Raw genomic sequence first — 18,946 nt, 5'->3', positions numbered from 1 at the left:
TATTTTTTAAGACTTATTTGTTTGAGAGAGAGAGTGTGTACACACACACATGAGCAGGGGCAAGGGGCAGATGAAGAGAGAGAATCGCAAGCAGACTCCAAGAGGAGCGTGGAGCCGGACGTGGGGCCTGATCCCATGACCCTGAGATCACGACCTGAGCTGAAACCAAGAGTCAGTCACTTAACCAACTGTGCCATCCCGGCAACCCCCCCATTCCATTTTAAACAGTAAATCCATTATTGAATTCATATGCTTTTAATTGACATGACTAACTCTATCCCAAAAGTGTTTACTTCAGCTCACGTAAAAACTTGGTCTAGGGTACTCATTTTGTTCCTCATGTTGTAAATATATATGTATTTACTGAGGAAATGCCCATAAAAATTTAAGTGAAAACAGCAGATTACTAAACAGTGTAGTTAAGAGGAGACTAATTTTCTAGAATATGTAGATTAAATATAGGTGTAGAGCAGGGCTGCATGATACCAAAATATAGACAAGGATTATCTCAGGTTGGTAGATTTATAGGGGATTTATGTCTTATTTGTGTTTTTCTGAATATTCTGTAATTTCTTGGAACAAATTATTTTTTAAACTACTTTCTTATATTATCTATATAGTATAAGAAATCAAGGAATATTATAAGAATTAACTTAAAAATAGCATTTCTTTGCCACATGTCTTCCTGGAGTCATTTTCGACTCTTAACCAATTTCTTCTGGTATTTTCCTTCATATTTCTAAATAACAAAATTATTTCTTGACTTATTATTTTTAGAATCTATTAACTTAGAGAAAAGTGAAGATTCAGTGCAGCTTTGGTCGTGTCTGCATTATTGCAAATATATCAATAGTGTTAGTTGTCAAGCCAAGTAACATGATCACGTGATTGCGTTTGCTTTTGTGTACCACTTTTTGTTTCCTCTAAAGTCAGAGGTGTTTTTGTTGCTTGTTTTTTATGTGTATGACCGATTCTTCTGTTAACCGTAGTACTTGCTCTTCTGAGTTCCTAAGCTGCTCTGGGGCTCTGGGGAGCCTGTCGGCTGTCTGCAGCGTCCAGTCATCTTCCTGTCATGGGCTTAGTCACTTACTGCCTTTTGTCCTCTGCTTGTCATCTCCCACAGTTTTTTTGATCTTTGTCTTCTCCCTTGATTCTTCTGTTGTTTTGTTTTGTTTTTTTCTTGTAACTTTAAATGTTTTTTATCCTTTAACTCTGATTTTAGTGATGATTTGGGAGAGAGTAGAGATAAATGCATGTGTTCAGTCCGGAACGGTATGTCTGCATGGAAGTGAAGTCTTCTGTGACGACAGGTGGTGTCCAGATCTGTTTCTTTAAAATAGTGTCTCAGCACTGAAATTCCAGGTCAAAAGCAGCACATTTTAAGGTTGTTGATGAATATCGCAAAATTGCCCTCGAAAGGACTGTATTAATTTACATTTTCTGGTTCTGTGAATTTATTTGTTTTGTGACTTTGGTCGAATTAAGTAATCCCTGTGTGCTTTTGATCTTCAGAATGTGACTAAGAGTGATACTCTCTCATGAGTTAATATCGATAAAGCACTTAGAACAGTGCCTAGTACAGAGTAGCTACTTGAGGGTTAACCATTGTTGGTTTTCATTATTGTGATAAGGCGGTGTGCCCCTTCCCCCCAAAACTCACTGATTTTTATAACCTTTGCCAGATTGGTGATACAGCAGGGATCCATTAACTAGCATTTCTTTGATAAGCAAAGAGGATGATCATTTATTGGTGCTGTTCTGTAAGAATATTAACTCTGTCCTGTCAGGTTTTTTCTTTTCCCTTACTCATGTCTATAAAGTTTGGGGTTTTGGGTTTTTTTGTTTATTTTAATTAAAAGTAAGTGTGAAACTGACATTTGTATAGTTTAAGGAACAATGAGAATAGGCAGTGACCCAACACTAACAATACCTTTGCAGCTTCTGTGTGTCTTGCCCCAGTCCCATTCCCCTTCCCACCCCAGAGATACTGGTCTGCTGAAGCTTAGGTAGTTTGTACAGGTTTCTTTTTTAAAATTTATATAAATGGGGAGCCTGGGTGGCCCAGTCATTTAAGCGTCTGATTCTTGGTTTCAGCTCAGGTCATGATCTCAGGGTCCTGGGATCGAGCTCCACATCAGGCTCCATGCTCAGCAGGGAGTCTGCTGGAGATTCTGTCTCCCTCTCCCTGTAACCCCTTCCCTGCTGCGCACGCACATGCACTCCCTAAAATAAATAAACCAATCTTAAAAAAAAATTTACATAAATGAATCACACAGTATGACTTGCACTTGCCTTTAATCTTTTTGGAGTTAGATCTGAATTCATTTATATGTATTTCCTTGCTTTTATTAATTTTAAATAACTATCTAGAATTATTTAGAACAGCTATTCTATGCCAGGTATTCTAGGATTCGAATAGAGGGAAGTGAGGCAGAAGTCCCTGCTCTTCTGGAGCTTAATGCTTAGAAAGGTATTTTTCAACTTTGAAATCAGATAAATATTCAGCCATCTTTCTTTTAAATTTTCTTTTTCTTTGTTTCTAAACTGTGTTAACATAACTTTGTAACACACCTGCAGTTAATCTTGGTGTGATGTTTGTAACTGCTTTCTTAAAGATGATAATCTGGGGGCGCCTGAGTGGCTTAGTTGGTTAAGCGATTGCCTTCGGCTCAGGTCATGATCCTGGAGTCCTAGGATGGAGTCCCGCATCGGGCTCCCTGCTCAGCGGGGAGTCTGCTCCTCCCTCTGACCCTCCCCCCTCTCATGCTCTCTCTCTCTCATTCTCTCTCTCAAATAAATAAAATCTTTAAAAAAAGAAAAAAAAAGATGATAATCTGTCCGCGTTAACGTGCTTATTTAAATTATATACGCTTGCGTTTCTTTTGGGGCTTTCCATTCAGTTCATTCATCTGATGGCTCTTACAACGGTATATGTTGTTTGAATTATATGGTAGCATACATTTGAGTTACATATAAACAGATTTCACGCGTGCTTCTTGTGTAAAATTTTCTCCCGTTTTATTTTCACTCGGTTTTTACCTGAATTTTCCATCATTTTGTCAAATCCCTACAGTGCTTTGAATTTATAAATTTGCATTATGTTATTAAATGAATTTGGGGAGATTGCCATCTGATAAGTTAGCATTTCACTGCAAATAGCAAAAAATCTCAATTAAATTACAATAAGCAGTAAGGGCACATACTATGTCATGTAACTGGCGCTTCGGTGGAAAGGGGCAGACTGCTGAGTTACTTGACCCACAGCTCATTGAAATCCTGAAGGGGGGATTCTTCCCGTCCCTTGTCATTCTCTGTGTGCTTTGGCTTTCTCTACATGCTCCCTTGGTGGCTGAAAAGTAACAGTATTAGGTTCCAGGAATCTCATCCAGAAATGGCAACGCGCGGAGGAAAAGGAAACTTCTTTGGCATTTCTCTTAGAATCAGGGTAATCCTTGCTACAAGTTCCCAGGTGGATTCATCCCTCCTTCTCACTGGCTGGAATTTGGTTACATGGCGTTTCTGACACAGTCCTCTGACGGAGTAGCCCGATTCTCTGAAATCGACCGGGATCCATTCCTAGCAGAGGACGGGATTCCACTCTGCTTGAGTCCTGTGACAGAAGAGTGGATGCTGGGACAGCAGCTCTGCTAGGAAAGTCACTCGCTACACTGGCTTTGCGACACAGACATGCGCAGTGGTGTCGGGTTCGGTTCCAGACGGCTACAGCGAAGGGCATGTGGTCATACAGTGGGTCAGATGAGGTTGTTTCCTAGTGCAGATAAAACTGATGTTTACGGTGTGGAGTAGCATTATGGTTACAAAATGCACGTACCCTAATTGAAAAATACTTTATTGCTGGAAACTCTTACCCATCATCTGAATTTTCAGGAAGTCATTGTCTTTTTGTTGGTGGAGGGTCTTGCCTCAGCGTTCACGGCTGCTGACTGATCAGGGTGGGTGGGTGGTCGCTGAAGGTTGGGGTGACGGCGGCAATTTCTTAAGATAAGGCAGCAGTGAAGTTTGCTGCATTGATTGACTCTTCCTTTGACAGACGATTTCTCTGTAGCAAGAGGTGCTGTTTGATAGCGTTTCATCCACCATAGAACTTCTTTCCAAATTGGAATCCATCCTCTCAAACCCTGCCGCTGCTTTATCAGCTAGGTTCACGTGGTATTCTAAATCCTTTGTTGGCATTTCAACAATCCTCACAACGTCTTTACCAGGAAGAGATTCCGTCTTCAGAAACCACTTCCTTTGCTCATCCATGAGAAGCAGCTCCTCGTCCATTCAGGTTGTATCATGAGATTGCAGCCATTCAGTCCCATGTTCAGGCTCTACTTTTTTCTTTTAAATAAGATTTTATTTATTTAAAAGATTTTTTTATTTATTTGAGAGAGAGCACGAGCACAGGGGAAGGTCAGAGGGAGAGGGAGAAGCAGACTCCCCACTGAGCAGGGAGCCCAACGTGGGGCTCAATCCCAGGACCCCGGGATCATGACCTGAGCCAAAGGCTGACGCTTAACCGAATGAACCACCCAAGCGCCCCTATAAGATTTTTTTTTAATATTTATTTAGGGCGCCTGGGTGGCTCAGTTCGTTAAGCAACTGCCTTCGGCTCAGGTCATGATCCTGGAGTCCCGGGATCGAGTCCCGCATCAGGCTCCCTGCTCGGCGGGGAGCCTGCTTCTCCCTCTGACCCTCCTCCCTCTCATTCTCTCTGTCTCAAATAAATAAATTAAAAAAAAAAAATCTTAAAAAATAAAATAAAATATTTATTTATTAGAGACAGAGCACGCACATGGGGGGAGGGGCAAAGGAAGAGCATCTCAAGCAGACTCCTGACTGAGTCAGGATCTCATGATCCTGAGATCACCACCTGAGCGGAAATCAAGAGTCAGAGGCCTTAACCGACTACACCACCCATGTGCCCCTCGGGGTCCACTTCTGCTTCTGGTTCTCTTGCTGTTTCCACCACATCTTCAGTGACTTCCTCCACTGAAGTCTGGAACCCCTCAAAGTCATCCATAGGGTTGGAATCAACTTCCTCCTCTGACCTCTTCTGACCTCTCCCCGTGAATGATGAATGTTCTTAATGGCATCCAGAATGGTGAATCCTTTCCAGAAGGTTTTCAGTTTACTTTGCCCAGACCCATCAGAACAATCAGGCAGCTAGAGCCTTGTGAAATGTACTTCTTAAGTAAAAAGACTCGAAAGTTGAAATGACTCCTTGATCCACAGGCTGCAGAGTGGATGTTGTGTTAGCAGGACTGAACACGACATAAATCTCACCGTCCATCTCCATCGGAGCTCTTGGATGACCAGGTGCATTGTCAACGAGCAGTAATATTTTGAAAGGAATCTTTTTTTCTGAGCAGTAGGTCTCAACGGTAGACATAAAATATCCAATAAATTATGTTGTAAACAGATGTGCTGTCATCTGGCTTTGATATTCCATTGATAGAGCACAGGCGGAGTAGATTTAACATAATTCTTAAGGGCCCTAGGATTTTGGGAGTGGTCAGTGAGCATTGGCTTCAACATAAAATCACCAGCTTCATTAGCCCCCTAGCAAGAGAGTCAGCCTGTCCTTTGAAGCTTTGAAACCAGGCATTGACTTCTCCTCTACAGCTATCAAAGTCCTGGATGGCATCTTCGTCCAGTAGAAAGCTGGTTCATCTATGCTGAAAATCTGTTATATGGTGTAGTGTAGTTGTTTAGTGTAGCGTATTTATATCTTAATGAAGATCTAGAATCTTCTGGAGAACTTGCTGCAGCTTCTACATCAGCACTTGCTGCTTCACCCTGCACATTTGTGTTATGGAGACGGCTTCTTTCCTTAAACCTCCTGAACCAACCTCTGCTAGCTTCAGACTTTTCTCCTGCAGCTTCCTCACCTCTCAGCCTTCACAGAATTGAAGGGAGTTAGGGCCTTGCTCTGCATTAGGCTTTGGCTGAAGGGAATGTTGGGGCTGGTTTGATTTGACCTTCTGTCCAGACCACTAAACCTTTCTCCACATCAGCAATAAGGCTGTTTGACTTTCTTATCGTTCGTGTGTTCAGTGGAATAGCACTTTTCCTTTCCTTCTAGAACTTTTGCTTTGCATTCACAACTTGGCTGACTCTTTGGTACAAGAGGCCTCACCCTCAGCCTGTCTCAGCTTCTGAGATGCCCAATTATTTATAGCTTTTGATTTAAAATGAGAGACATGTGACTCTTCCTTTCATTTGAACACTTAGGAGCCGTGATAGGATTATTAATTGGCCTGATTTCAATATTGCTGTGTCTCAGGGAAGAGGGAGGCCCCCAAGGAGAGGGAGAGTTGGAAAACCATATGGGCCAGATCTCCTTTAGAGGTGATTCTCTGGCAATTTTTTTTCTTCTTTCCTTGATCAATATTCATATATTTAAATTTCTTCCACTTTCTTGATTTGATTTCAGTATGTAGGACAGTACCAAGAACACAGTGTTAGTAAGTATCTTGATTAGGGTGCCTGGCTGGCTCGGTCGGCGGGGCATGCGATTTTTGATCTTGGGGTTGAGGGTTCAAGTCCCACGTTAGGTGTGGAGCCTACTTTAAAAAAATCAAAAAAATAGAAATATCTTGAATAAGTGAATGCATGGGTGACAGATGTTTGGAGATCTGTATTTTCCTAGAAGAAACTTTATGGAATTGTGTTTTTAAAGCATAACTGACAGCATTCTGTTATGAGATCCTATTTCTTTCCTAATTTCATGGATTTAAAATCTCTTCAAGAGATTTTTTTTTTTTCCCATTGACTCCTTTCTCCTTTCCTTGCGCTGAAAGTTTCATTCATTTTCGTATTTTAAATAATCAAAGCACTTACGGAAAGTGGAACTATTTTTGGTCGCATATCTGGTGTCATGAATGTTTGAAGTCCGGAGCCTGAGTTTGAGTTCTGGGTCTTCCATTTCTTCACAGTGTGACTGCAGACAAGTTACATCACTTCTCTCTGCTTGGTTTCCTCATTCATAAAACAGGAATAAGAGTAGAACCTATGTCTACTTGGTAGAGTTGTCTGGGGAGTTAAAACGCTCCAGGACAGTGACTGGCACTCACTAAGTACTCTGTAAAACTTTGCTGGAATGTGATGCCTTCATTAATTTATTAAATGCCTTGGCTTGATCATGTTGTGTTTACCACTCTCAATTTATGTAGGACCTTCCTGACTGTTGTTTCTCCTTGGTTTTTCTCTCCTGCTTGGTTTGGGTTTGTTTTTCTCCTTTTCTGGTTTCTTAGGTGGAAGATCAGGTTGATGGTTCAAATCTTTCTTTTCAGATGTGGGCATTTACAACTATAAATTTCCCTCCACTGCTTTAGCTGCATCCTATAAATTTTGGTATGTTGCATTTTCATTTTCATTTATCTCAAAGTATTTTCTAATTTTTCTTGTGATTTCTTCTTTGATCCTTGGGATATATTGGAGTGTGTTCATCAATTTTCACATAATTATGAATTACCAATATTTCCTTCTGTTGTTGATTTTTAAGCTTATCCCACTGTGATCAGAAAACATGCTTTATATGATTTCAGGCCTTTTGTTTTTTATTTATTTTTGAAGATTTTTTAAATTTATTTGAAAGCCTGAGCACAGGAGAGGGGGTGAGCAGAGGGAGAGGGAGAAGCAGGCTCCCCGATGATCAGGGAGCCCGATGCAGGGTGGATCCCAGGGTCCTGGGATCATGACCTGAGCCGAAGGCAGACGTCCAACTGACTAAGCCACCCAGGTGCCCTGATTTCAGTCTTTTTAAATTTATTGAAACTTGTTTTATGGTATAGTATATGGTTTGTCCTGGAGACTGTTGCATGTACATTTGAGAAGAATGTGTATTCCTTTGTTGTTGGGTAGAATGTTCTATATATGTTGGATAGCTCTAGTTGGTTTAAAGTATTGTTCAAGTCCTATATCCTGGCTGATTTTGTCTAATTCTAGACAAGATATTTTGGCTTTGTGATTTTTTTTCTTCAGACATGTTTATATGCTGTTTAAACAGTCCTAGATATATATCCTCATTGTGAGTTGTCCCTTCATTAGAAAAATGATTTTTTTTCCTACTTAATGTATTGGTCACAAATTTTAGTTTTACATTGACTGTATCTTACTGTTAAACTTTTTTTAAGTCATTTTGTTCTCAGTGTGTCTTTTGTAGAAGTCTATGTTTGGATTCTTATTAAACCTAATCTGAATATCATTGTCTTGTACAAAATCTCAAAGCCTATTTAAAATTAGTATTGAGAACGATATTTGGTCTAATTTTTTGCATTTAAAAAACTTTGCTTTCTAGGGCACCTCGGTGGCGCAGTTGGTTAAGCGTCTGCCTTCAGCTCAGGTCAGGATCTCAGGATCCTGGGATCGAGTCCCGCGTTGGGCTCCCTGCTCAGTGGGGAGTCAGCTTCTCCCTCTCCCTCTGCCCCTCCCCACTGCTCATGCACTCTTCTTGTTGATTTTTAAGTGCCCTTGCTCTCTCAAATAAATATTTTTTAAAAGTGCTTCCCATTTTTGTTAACTTTTTTTGTTCTGAGTCCCACCCCCCTTTTTTTTTTAAGATTTTCTTTGTCAGAGCACAAGAAGGGGGAGTGGCAGGCAGAGGGAGAAGCAGACTCCCCGTGGAGCAGGGAGCCCAATGCGGGGCTCGATCCCACCACCCTGGGATCATGACCTGAGCCAAAGGCAGATGCTTAACTGACTGAGCCACCCAGGCGTCCCTCTCACTAAACTTCCACTTACAGTTTGGAGAGAAGGCATCCATAGGGTTTTCAGTTGCTTCTGTCAAATGAGATGAGTACAATGAAACGTTCTTCTGCTTTTCCTACTTGTTTTTTCTCTACCATCTGGAATTTTAGACTTGCTGGGATTTATTGCAGAGAATTTTGCAGCCAGCTCATTTGCCTTCTGTTGGAGATAGCCTGTTTTCTCGTGCTGGGTTGCTTTGTAGGAGTTGGAAGTCTTGTCAGCATGAGGTTAGGGGGCTTAGTCTCTTTTCTAAGATGCAGTTCTCGTGAGCTTCTGAATACATCTTTATGAACTAGGTGTGGTCTTCTACTCAGGCGTGTCCGTTACCTGAATATCCACCTCTCTCCCCTATCCTGTATTTATCCTCTCCCTCAGTTTCCTTGACTATATTTTGGGAATTTCTCTAGTGTATAATCCATACTGCTGTCTTACCATTCAGAAAAGTTAGTTCTGTGCCTTCTGAGTTTTTTTTTTAAAGATTTCAAGCAAAAATGAAGTGTAGCCACTTTAACAGATACCTGTGTACCTTCCCCTCAGCTTTGTCAAATCTAAGTATTTACCATCTGTGCTTCAGAGTTCTTTTTTCTAAGTTTAAGCCCTGGTGTACTCCCACTCGGTATAAATACTATTCTGAATTTGGTGGTTTTGTTTTTGTTTTGTTTTTTTTAATTTGTTTTTTATCTTTATCATTCCTAGGTCTGTTTATTACACTTGTATATATCAGTAAGCAATATACAATGGGGCTAGTATGTTTTTAACCTTTTTTTTTTTTTTAAAGATTTTATTTATTAGAGCACGCACAAGCGTGGTGGGGGCAGAGGGAGAGGGAGAAGCCGACTCCCCGCTGAGCAGGGAGCCCAATGCAGGGCTCAATCCCAGGACCCTGGGATCATGATCCGAGCCGAAGGCAGATGCCTCACCAACTGAGCCACCAGGCACCCTAGTATGTTTTAAAACTTTATATTAATGGTGTCATATTATACATTTGTTTCTGCAGTTTTTCATGCAACATTATCTTACTGAGATTTATCCGTGTTGTTACTTAAAGCGTCAGTTTTCCTGTCACAAAGGCCTGTCTCCTTGCCAAACCACATGTCTGCGGGATTGCATTTGTCTAGAGGGGGTGACTCCCTCTGATTGGTTCACTGTGGTAGGAGGTGAGGGGTAAAGAGTGATACAGGCTTGGGTGGCCCTGATTGCTCCATTCCCTGCAACTGCGGTCTAGGATCCTACTGGATGAATGGCCTACGGGTCTCCTGTAGACGGACATGAAGGTTCCTCCTGTTTTACTATGGAAAATAATAGCTCCTTGAACCTTCTTGGACCCGTGTCTCTGTACACGCACGCACACGCACGCATGCGCAAGCTACTCCCCAGGGAATGTACCTAAGCGTGGAATTGGCGGGGTGCGTGCCCGAGGTATTACCAAGTTGCTTATCTGTGTGGTTTTACCAGTTAACATTTTCACTAGCAATGTGTTTGTGTTGTTGCTCTGTATCTTTGTTGTTGCTGGACTTTATTTTTTGATGATCTGGTGGGTGTGAAATGGAATTTCATTGGGGCTTCAATGTTTTTTCTGATTGCTAGTGAGATACAGAACATCTTTTCATACATTTATTGACCATGCGGATTTCCTGCTCTGAAAATTGTCTCTTTATATCCTTTGCTTATTTTCTTCTGAAGGGTTGTCTTTTTCTTAATGATTTCTAGGAGTTCTTTATGTATTTGATCAAAATATTTTGTAGGTTACATATCTCTTTGTTACTTGTCTTTTCACTTGAGGGCATTTCACATACAGAGATTAAAATTTGAATGTAATAGAGTCTTATGATATTTTCCTTTATAGTTTGTGCCTTTTGTGTCTTGTTGAATAAAATACTTCTTTCTTCTAAGGTCAGAAAGATAGTCTCCTCTAACTATAGGCTTTTTCACATTTAGTCTTTACCTAGAATTTTTTTTATTATTATTATGTTAATCACCATACATTACATCATTAGTTTTTGATGTTTACCTAGAATTTTTAATATGATGTGAAGTAGTGATAGAATTTTTCCTCCTTCACGGACAGGGTTATAGCTCAGGACTATTTTATTATCATCTGTTTCTCACTGATCTGTGATAACATCTGTGTTTTGAGTTTTCATAGATTCATGGAGCACCAGTGTTGTTGAATTCTATAATTAAAATTAATTCTTGGTTTAATTCTTTCTTTTCCATCTTTAGTGCAGTACCTTTCTGTTTTCTTCTTTTTATTTTTTCATCCATTCAATCAGTCCTCCCAAGAAATATTTTTTGAATGCCTGTCCTGTACCGTACATGTTACTAGGCATGGAGAGACAGCTGTAAATATGAGGCAGTTGCTGCTTCATGGAGCTCAGTTTCTGGTGGAGGAAAAACTCATCATAAACACTATCCAGCCAGTGATAGTATATCCAAAGATGATTAAGCGCTACGGAGACATGTGTCTGAGGGACTGTGTGTGCAGGGAATGTGTGGGGCTGTATGCTGTCATATAGAGGGGTCAGGGAGGGCCTCGTTGGTAAGAAACCTGAAGAATGGGAGGGGATAAGCCAAGCGGCAGTCTCTAAAGAAAATTCTAGGCAAAGGAAGAACACACGCAAGGCTCTGAGGTGGATCATACCGGCCATATAAGTAATTATTCAAAACCTACTTCGTTTATAGTCTTGGATTAGTCAGTTATCTAAAATTCTTGGGGGTGAGCCTCCTTTTTTATTGTCTGCTGATTCTCATTTATTGTGAATTTCCATGCTTAACTACATTTGGATGATAAATTCATCTGCAGCAGGGTTTTAACTGGAAGATGAGACTCCGGGAATGTTTTATTCCAGGCACTCAGGTCCAAGCCGAAATGAATGCTTAAATGTAGACATCGAGCTCCATGCGGCTCAGGCTGTGATTAGAGATTGCCATGGTTGTCCTTTTCCCATCTGGATCCCAGGCTGGCCCATGCAAGTTCCTCGTGGTCCCCTCCCCGGTGAGGGCAGGGTCTGGGGAGGGGGCACACGATGCCTACGACGGTCATTCTGGTTTTATGCAAGGGGCTTCACATCTGATTCTCTGATTGACAGAAGTTGGAAGAACTCAGTTCTGGGTTACAGAGACACTCAGGCCACCCTCACACAACTGGGCTTTGTGGTGTCAAGTCCCACGCTTTCTGCTCTGGGTTTTTAGCTTACTCCTATTGTTTGGCCCTTGGGATTTCCTTCTCTCCGGAGCTCAGCTGTGCATGTAAAAGGATAGAATTGATCAGTCATCATTACTGGAACCACTCTGTTCAGAACCAGTATCTTCTCACATTCCTTTTTGGTCTGCGTTTATGTAAGTCTGCATTTGATAATATTGATACATTAAATACACTGCTCCGTTCTCGTGTGGTCATTTCTCTTGGTTATTTCCCTGGTGCATTTGACAATGCCATTTGCTAATATTTTGAGTAAAAATTTCTGTGCTGTATCTTGTTTCATGGACAGATTTGAGGTAGCTTCTCTTTTTCTCTGGTTAGAAATAATATGTGAAAAAGAATTACTTATATAAGTTTGAAGAAATAAATATGATCTCCTTCTCAGATTCAGATAATCTTTGGGAGAGGCTCTGTCTGAGCAATCCCAGTGTATTTCTCAGCTGTTATGGGCTATCTGATTTGTTCTTGTCTAATTTCTAGCAGTTTTTATAGTAATATTTCAAGAAACTGTATTTTAAATGTTACTGCTTAGAAAAGGAACTCTTCTGGTACTTTATTAAAGCTGTGAAGTTTTCTCTTAATTTGGCAGTATGGTAAAGGTTTTATTTATTTTTTATTTTATTTATTTATTTTTAAAGATTTTATTTATTTATTTGACACAGAGAAATAGCGAGAGCAGGAACACAAGCAGGGGGAGTGGGAGAGGGAGAAGCAGGCTTCCTGCCGAGCAGGGAGCCCGATGTGGGACTCGATCCCAGGACCCTGGGATCATGACCTGAGCCGAAGGCAGACGCTTAACGACTGAGCCACCCAGGCACCCATGGTAAAGGTTTTATTATGGAGCCTTTTTATTTCTTCCCTAGTCTTGTTTTTTAGAGAAGTAGATTCTCCAAAATTATTTTCATTTTTCATATTATAGAGTGCGATATGAATTTGAAATGCATTTTTCTTAACAGTGAAAAAATATTACAGCTAAAATCATACCTTTTAATTATTTCTAAAAATCTTTACAACCTTTTTTTCCATTGTGGTTAAGTTCCATTGCTGATAACAGTAGTGATGATTTTCTACTGGAATTACCTATCACTTTATCATACTTTCTAATTGTAAAATATAAAAAGGACTTTTTACAAACATAGAAATATTTAAAGAGAATTAATAGAAATCCCAGAAATAGGAGTTGGCAGTCATTTTGGAAGCATAGAATTTCCAGAATTGGAATAATTATACATTGTTTTGTGATATTTTGGGGGTATGGCAAACAGGTTTGTCTTTAAATGTCATCGAAGAACATGTGTTTTAGTTCAAAGTCTTCTGATTGTTATAAATTACTTATCTTCTGGACTTTTGTTTGTACTTGAAGAGAACATAGAGATTTGTCTCATTCCTCTCATTTTCAGCGGCCTTTTTTCATTAGATTATCTTGCAGTACAGTTAATTTTAAACTGCCCCTTGATCATATAAGCTTTTGCTCATGGTTAGATATTTGGTTTCAGTGTTTCCTCCTGGCAGAGAAATATGGGATCTTTACATGGGTGGTTGGTGCCATCCTCTCTTTGCTTTTCTGTATTTATCCATATGTTTGTATATACTTTTATTTAATATTTATGCAAATAATTTTTCTGATGTTTTTTGGAAGTATATTTGTAAGGCGATCTATTTAAAACTATCCCGGGGCACCTGGGTGGCTCAGTCATTAAGCGTCTGCCTTCGGCTCAGGTCATCGGGCTCCCTGCTCGGCGGGGGGCCTGCTTCTCCCTCTCCCACTCCCCCTGCTTGTGTTCCCTCTCTCACTGTGGCTCTGTCAAATAAATAAAAAATTAAAAAAAAAAAAAAAAGGTTTTTTTAGCCTCTGATAACCTGTCAACAGCTGCCTTCGTCCACCCCAAGTGCATTGGCCTATTTTTAAACTCTCTCTTCAATCATTGGTCATCCTGTTATTTGGTTCCATAGTCGTCTTTCAATTCTGTCTGCCTTTTGTACGTTTTCTGAAACTTTGAGGATAGGGCAGGAACGGTGTTCCATGTGAATTTGCTGGTAAACCCAACTGAACATCATGGGTCGTGTGGGTCATGGTTTGCTTGCGGAGTTGCCCTGCAGTCCAGGTCCTCCCCCTGCCTGCGTCGCTTGTCCCCGCTCTCCTGGGTCTCCGTGTGCCTTGCCACTCGCGTCTGCGCTCGAGGTCTGTGTGCTCGTTCGTGTGGCGTGAGGTGTTCGAAGTTTGTTCCTTTTCGGACATTGTGTCGTCAATCCTGTAATTTTCCCAGAGCTGCTGTATTATTGCAGCCTTTCTTCTTCTGCTTCAAAAAATGGATTAACTGTTCTTTCAATTGGCTTGTGACTTTCTAGTTCAGGATTCTGAGCGTTTTCTGATTTCTTACCAAGCATTGCCTTTTTTGTACCTGAAAACTCTTTCATTTGCCCTATACTTTCTTTGTTGTTAACTCATTCTTGGAATTTATCTTTACCTATTTCTACTAAATAACAGTTTTGACCTAAAAATAATGCTCCATACCTTGATGCTCAAGGTCTTACTTAAAATGTGGGGAAAAGTGGGGCACCTGGCTGGCTCAGTCGCTAAGAGTGTGCAACTCCTGATCTCAGGCTTGTGAGTTCAGGCCCCACGTTGGGTGTAGAGGTTATTTTAAAAAAATAAAATCTTTAAAAGAAAAATGTGAGGAAAAGTTTGTCATTTAATTGGTCTTTGTCCAGTTCCTGGCTCAGAGCTCCCCAAACCCGTGGAATTTCTTGTGTTGGGAGCGATTAAGGTGTCTTTTGTTATGTTAATTAGGAGATTCTGGGCCATCTCCTAAGGAGGGTTAGTTGTCCAGAGATCCGGCCCTGTAATTAGAGGGTTGACCATTCAGTCCTACCCCGACCTTGGGGGGGTGGGGGAGGGGCCTAGGGGCCGTAGGATTCATCAGTCGCCAACGGCCACTATGTAATGGAGCCTCCATAAAAACCCGGGCAGAGCTCAGAGATTCTGGTTGATGAACACGTGGAGGTGCTGGGACAGTTGGTGCTCTCGGAGAGGGCAGAGAAGCTTCGCGCCCCTTCCCACATACCTTGTGCTATGCGTCTCTTCCATCTGGCTGTTCCTGACTTATGTCCTTTTGTAATGAACAGTAACCCAGGGAGTAAAATGTTCTGAGTTCTGTGAGCTGATCTAGCAAATTAATGTAACGGAAGGAGGGAGGCCCGGGAAGCTCAGGTGTGTAGCCCGTTGTCAGAACCTGGACTTGCAGTTGGCATCCTCAGTCGGAGGGGGTCGCACTGGAAGCTGCAGCGTGTCGCCGGCTGCTGTCAGAAGCCCGGGGCATGTGACTGGTGTCTGATGGGGGGGCGGGGGGCGGTGTCCGGTAGGACTGACCCTCAGCCTGGGGCATCGGATGCGATCTGTGAATTCACACACACCCTGCTGGTGTCTGAGAATGGCTCCTGGTGTGGGCACGCCCCCCTCCCCCACCGCACACACTGAAATTGGGTCGGGGAACAGTTCCGATGTTAATCACCTGCATTGTCGCCTTTGTGTGACAGAGTGGAAGGTCAGAGGTACTTCTTAATGACAGGACACATTCCGTGGGTCCTGGACTGTGAAAATACGTGTGGGCCTTGGTAACAAGCAAGAGGTTGCGGAAGCTTGGCCGGTTCTCTGCCTCACTTTCTCTGTTGTGCTTATATTATATGCCAGCACTGCTCTTCTTTCCTTCTTAGTGGAAGAGAAAGCCAGCACCCACCTCCTCCTTGGCATGTGCTTAGACACCTATGCTCGCTACCTTCTGTTCTCCAAGCAGCCGTCACAGGCACAGAGGATGTACGAAAAAGCTTTGCAGATTTCTGAAGAAATGCTAGGAGAAAGACACCCACAGGTAAGGGAGGAGAGCAGAGAGAGGAGCTATAAGACAAAGCTTTCAGAATTTCCGGGTGTGAGATGCCACACTCCCTGGGGACAGATGCTCAGCGGATGGTCCCAGCTGTTTCCCGTCCGCGCGCCCCGGCCCCTTCCTCTTCCCCCCGCCGCTCTCCCACCCCCTCTCCCACCCCCAGCTACGTGCTTCGGAAAGACTCAGAAAGACTCGGAGGGCCGCCTGCAGGCTCAGTACCGTGTGCGGCTCTTGATCTTGAGATCGAGAGTTTTGAGTCCCACATTGGGCGTAGGTAGAGAGGACTTTCAAAACAAACAAACAAACAAAAATTAAAAAAAGAAAGGGTTTGAGACCTCGCATCAGTTACTGGGTCTGTCCAGAGCATTCTGCGTGCACACTGGTTTACACTGCAGAGCAGCCTTTCCGAACAGGAGGTCGCACCAGGCACCGGGTGCTTCTCGGCCCTCCGGGTACACGGCCACAGCGTTTTGGAATCCTGAATCTCAGTAAGAACCCTTAGGAACAGGGTATACGTAAAGGTTCTTGCCTCCCTTGCCCCACAGGTAAAGTGCCAGGGGAAGTGGGGAAGGGAGGGAGAGAGGGACTGCGCTGAAAAGTCAAAACCACTGACAGAGAATTTAATCACACTGTGCAGAACTCTATTACAGCAGAAAACGTGTTGAACTGAAATCTTGGTGTTTCTCCTCTATCACATTAAATTTTTAGGGGTGGGAACTGGATTGCTTTTCTCTGAGATGCTTGGTATCCCCAGCGTAGGACACAGAAATTTTAACCAGACGGAACATGTCCCAAGGCTGGGGTCGAAGGGCGGGGCACGGTCCTGGGCTATGAATTATCCTCAGGAGAGGGATTTAGTCACTGAGGAGTAAGAAGACAAATCTGGAATTCCCATCACAAGAGCTAGAACTGAGGCTTGAAGCTGTGACTTCAGGGGATGAGGTGGGTCTGCCGTTCTTAGTGTCAAAATTTTAAAATGCTGACTTAAGACTTTTAAGATTCCAAACCCTTAAAGGGAATCTCCCTAAAGCCAATAATCTACATATTTCTTCTCGATGAGTCTTAGAGTTACCCATAGGAATGACATCCTGAGAAGGCGCTGGAGGCTGGCTTCTCAGGATTGCTGAACCTTAAATGAGATCGTTACAGCTGCTGCTTGCTGTTTTATTTGTGTGCGTGTGCTTCTAATTTGGTCATTCGATTAATAGGTGATATTCATCCTGTTCCCAAGTTTCCAGATTTGTATCATTTTCCCGAGGTGAACGGATGCTGTGTGCTGTACAGTGTGAATGATAAACGTCCGGGGCTTGTTAAAGGCTGATGCCCTTCACCTGTGGAATGCTAGGAACCATGAAATCTTAAGCGTATGTTCAGTTCACCAAACTCCAGGTTGTTCAGTCCGTATAGCTGTTGTGTTTGTTTTCTTTTTAAACTGGCCCTGGTTTCTCTTGCGTACAGACCATTGTGCTGATGAGTGACCTGGCGACCACCCTGGACGCGCAGGGCCGCTTCGACGAGGCCTGCGTTTACGTGCAGAGGGCGTCCGACCTGGCCCGGCAGATCGAGCACCCCGAGCTGCACATGCTGCTCAGTAACCTCGCTGCCATCCTGATGCACCGAGGTAGGGCGCCCCGGAAGCCGGACTGCCCCGGCTTGAGGGAAGGGGGCCCCTGCAGGTAGGGATCTGTGAGAAGATTTTAGGGAGGGCAAGGGGCAGGCGGGAAGCTCCGGCACGAAGCAGCTGCCTGAAGGTCCCCAGCAAGGACGTGTGTTTGGATGAAGCATCACTGTGTTCGGTGGCTGGTACTTGCCTGGCGAGCCCAGGCTGAGGGAGGCGGGACCTGGAGGAGAGGTGGGCTGTGCCGCCACCCCCCCATCCCCCCCATCCCCCCATCCCCCCCCCCCCCCCGTGGCTCTGGGAGCACACAGCGGGTTAGCTGCGTGCGGGCACGAGTGCTCACCCTGCGGAGTCTGGCAGAATCACTCGGAAAACCTGCATTTCTCTTTATTCTCCCTCTCTCTGGGTTATTTTAGAGCGATATGCACAAGCAAAAGAGATCTACCAGGAAGCGCTGAAGCAAGCAGAGCTGAAAAGAGATGAGGTTTCTATACAGCACATCAGGGAAGAGTTGGCCGAGCTGTCAAGAAAAAGTAGACCTTTAACTTAATTTGATGAAGCGCTAAATCCCTTTTTGTTGTAGGGCATTTTCAGCAACAGCGATTAGTCCGGTCTCAGTGACGCCCAAATCAATGGCTTAGATCCTTTCTCCTTGATATTCAAGTTCTGTCAACGTAGCTATGGTGAAGGACAAGTTGTATACACTGCCACTTTGTGTTTTTAAAGGAAAAACAGCTTTCACCCCTGGCCGATTTTGATTCTTAAGGACAGATGTCAAGTGATGCTTTCAGTCGTAACCTACTGGTGAGATGCCGTCCGTGCTGGTCTCGGTGGAACTGTGGATGGAGATGGGCCAGGTTTCCCTTGGGTGGGTGTGTGGTGAGTCAGCCAGGCATCTCTAGCCTAAGATTTTGATCCATTGATTCGCTACCCTCTTTTTCATTTTATCGCTATCTATCTGGCAGATCAGAGCTACATGTCTCATGGCAAAGGGGGATTATGGTGAGTTCTTTTTCTTCTCTCTTTCATGAAGCCCAGTGTGGGATGTAATGCATAGTGGAGCAAAAGTATTGTCTTGGTTTGCACCAGCGTCCAGCATGACGTTTTAAAGTAGGAATTAGGCCCTTGAAAATATACCCATTTAATTATAAGTAAAAGTGAACTGTATGTTTTTATATCTGGTTACATACGACCTCGAAAAAGGGGAAAAAGGAATGATACGAACTCTTGTCGAAGCTGTTAGAGCACTCCACTTCCTTTGCAGCCTCGGTCCCTGACCACCAGGCTGCACCCCCAAACCTTCGGTCTCAGGGTAGGGCCTTACCAGTACAATATGGGAAGTCTCCCCAGTGATTCTGACATGTACTTGCTGGTACAGCAGAAGGATCACTTATCTGGATCCTAGTCCTGGCTTTTTGTGTTTGGGTCTCAGTATCCTCGTCTGTAAAGTAGGGGACCGATGAGGTTCTCTTTTAGCTGTAGGAGAAC

At 43.0% G+C, this 18,946-nt stretch overlaps 1 protein-coding gene across 1 annotated transcript in view; it reads left to right on the top strand.

Moving 5' to 3' along the window:
* TTC19 (tetratricopeptide repeat domain 19) overlaps positions 1 to 18,647 on the top strand; it is a 28,373-nt gene extending 9,726 nt beyond the window's left edge. Inside the window, exons 8-10 of the mRNA XM_064582719.1 lie at positions 15,671 to 15,825; positions 17,299 to 17,461; positions 17,875 to 18,647. Coding sequence (XP_064438789.1) covers positions 15,671 to 15,825; positions 17,299 to 17,461; positions 17,875 to 18,008 — 452 coding nt within the window. The 3' untranslated portion in view covers positions 18,009 to 18,647. The remainder of the gene's footprint in view (positions 1 to 15,670; positions 15,826 to 17,298; positions 17,462 to 17,874) is intronic.
* The last annotated feature ends 299 nt before the right edge of the window (positions 18,648 to 18,946 follow it).

The sequence above is a fragment of the Mirounga angustirostris genome, unplaced genomic scaffold (assembly GCF_029215605.1).
Source record: "Mirounga angustirostris isolate CCGP_5_RB_7025 unplaced genomic scaffold, mMirAng1.0.hap1 SCAF_17, whole genome shotgun sequence".
Lineage (NCBI taxonomy): Eukaryota > Metazoa > Chordata > Mammalia > Carnivora > Phocidae > Mirounga > Mirounga angustirostris.
This window is presented reverse-complemented; position numbering and strand designations above follow the sequence as displayed.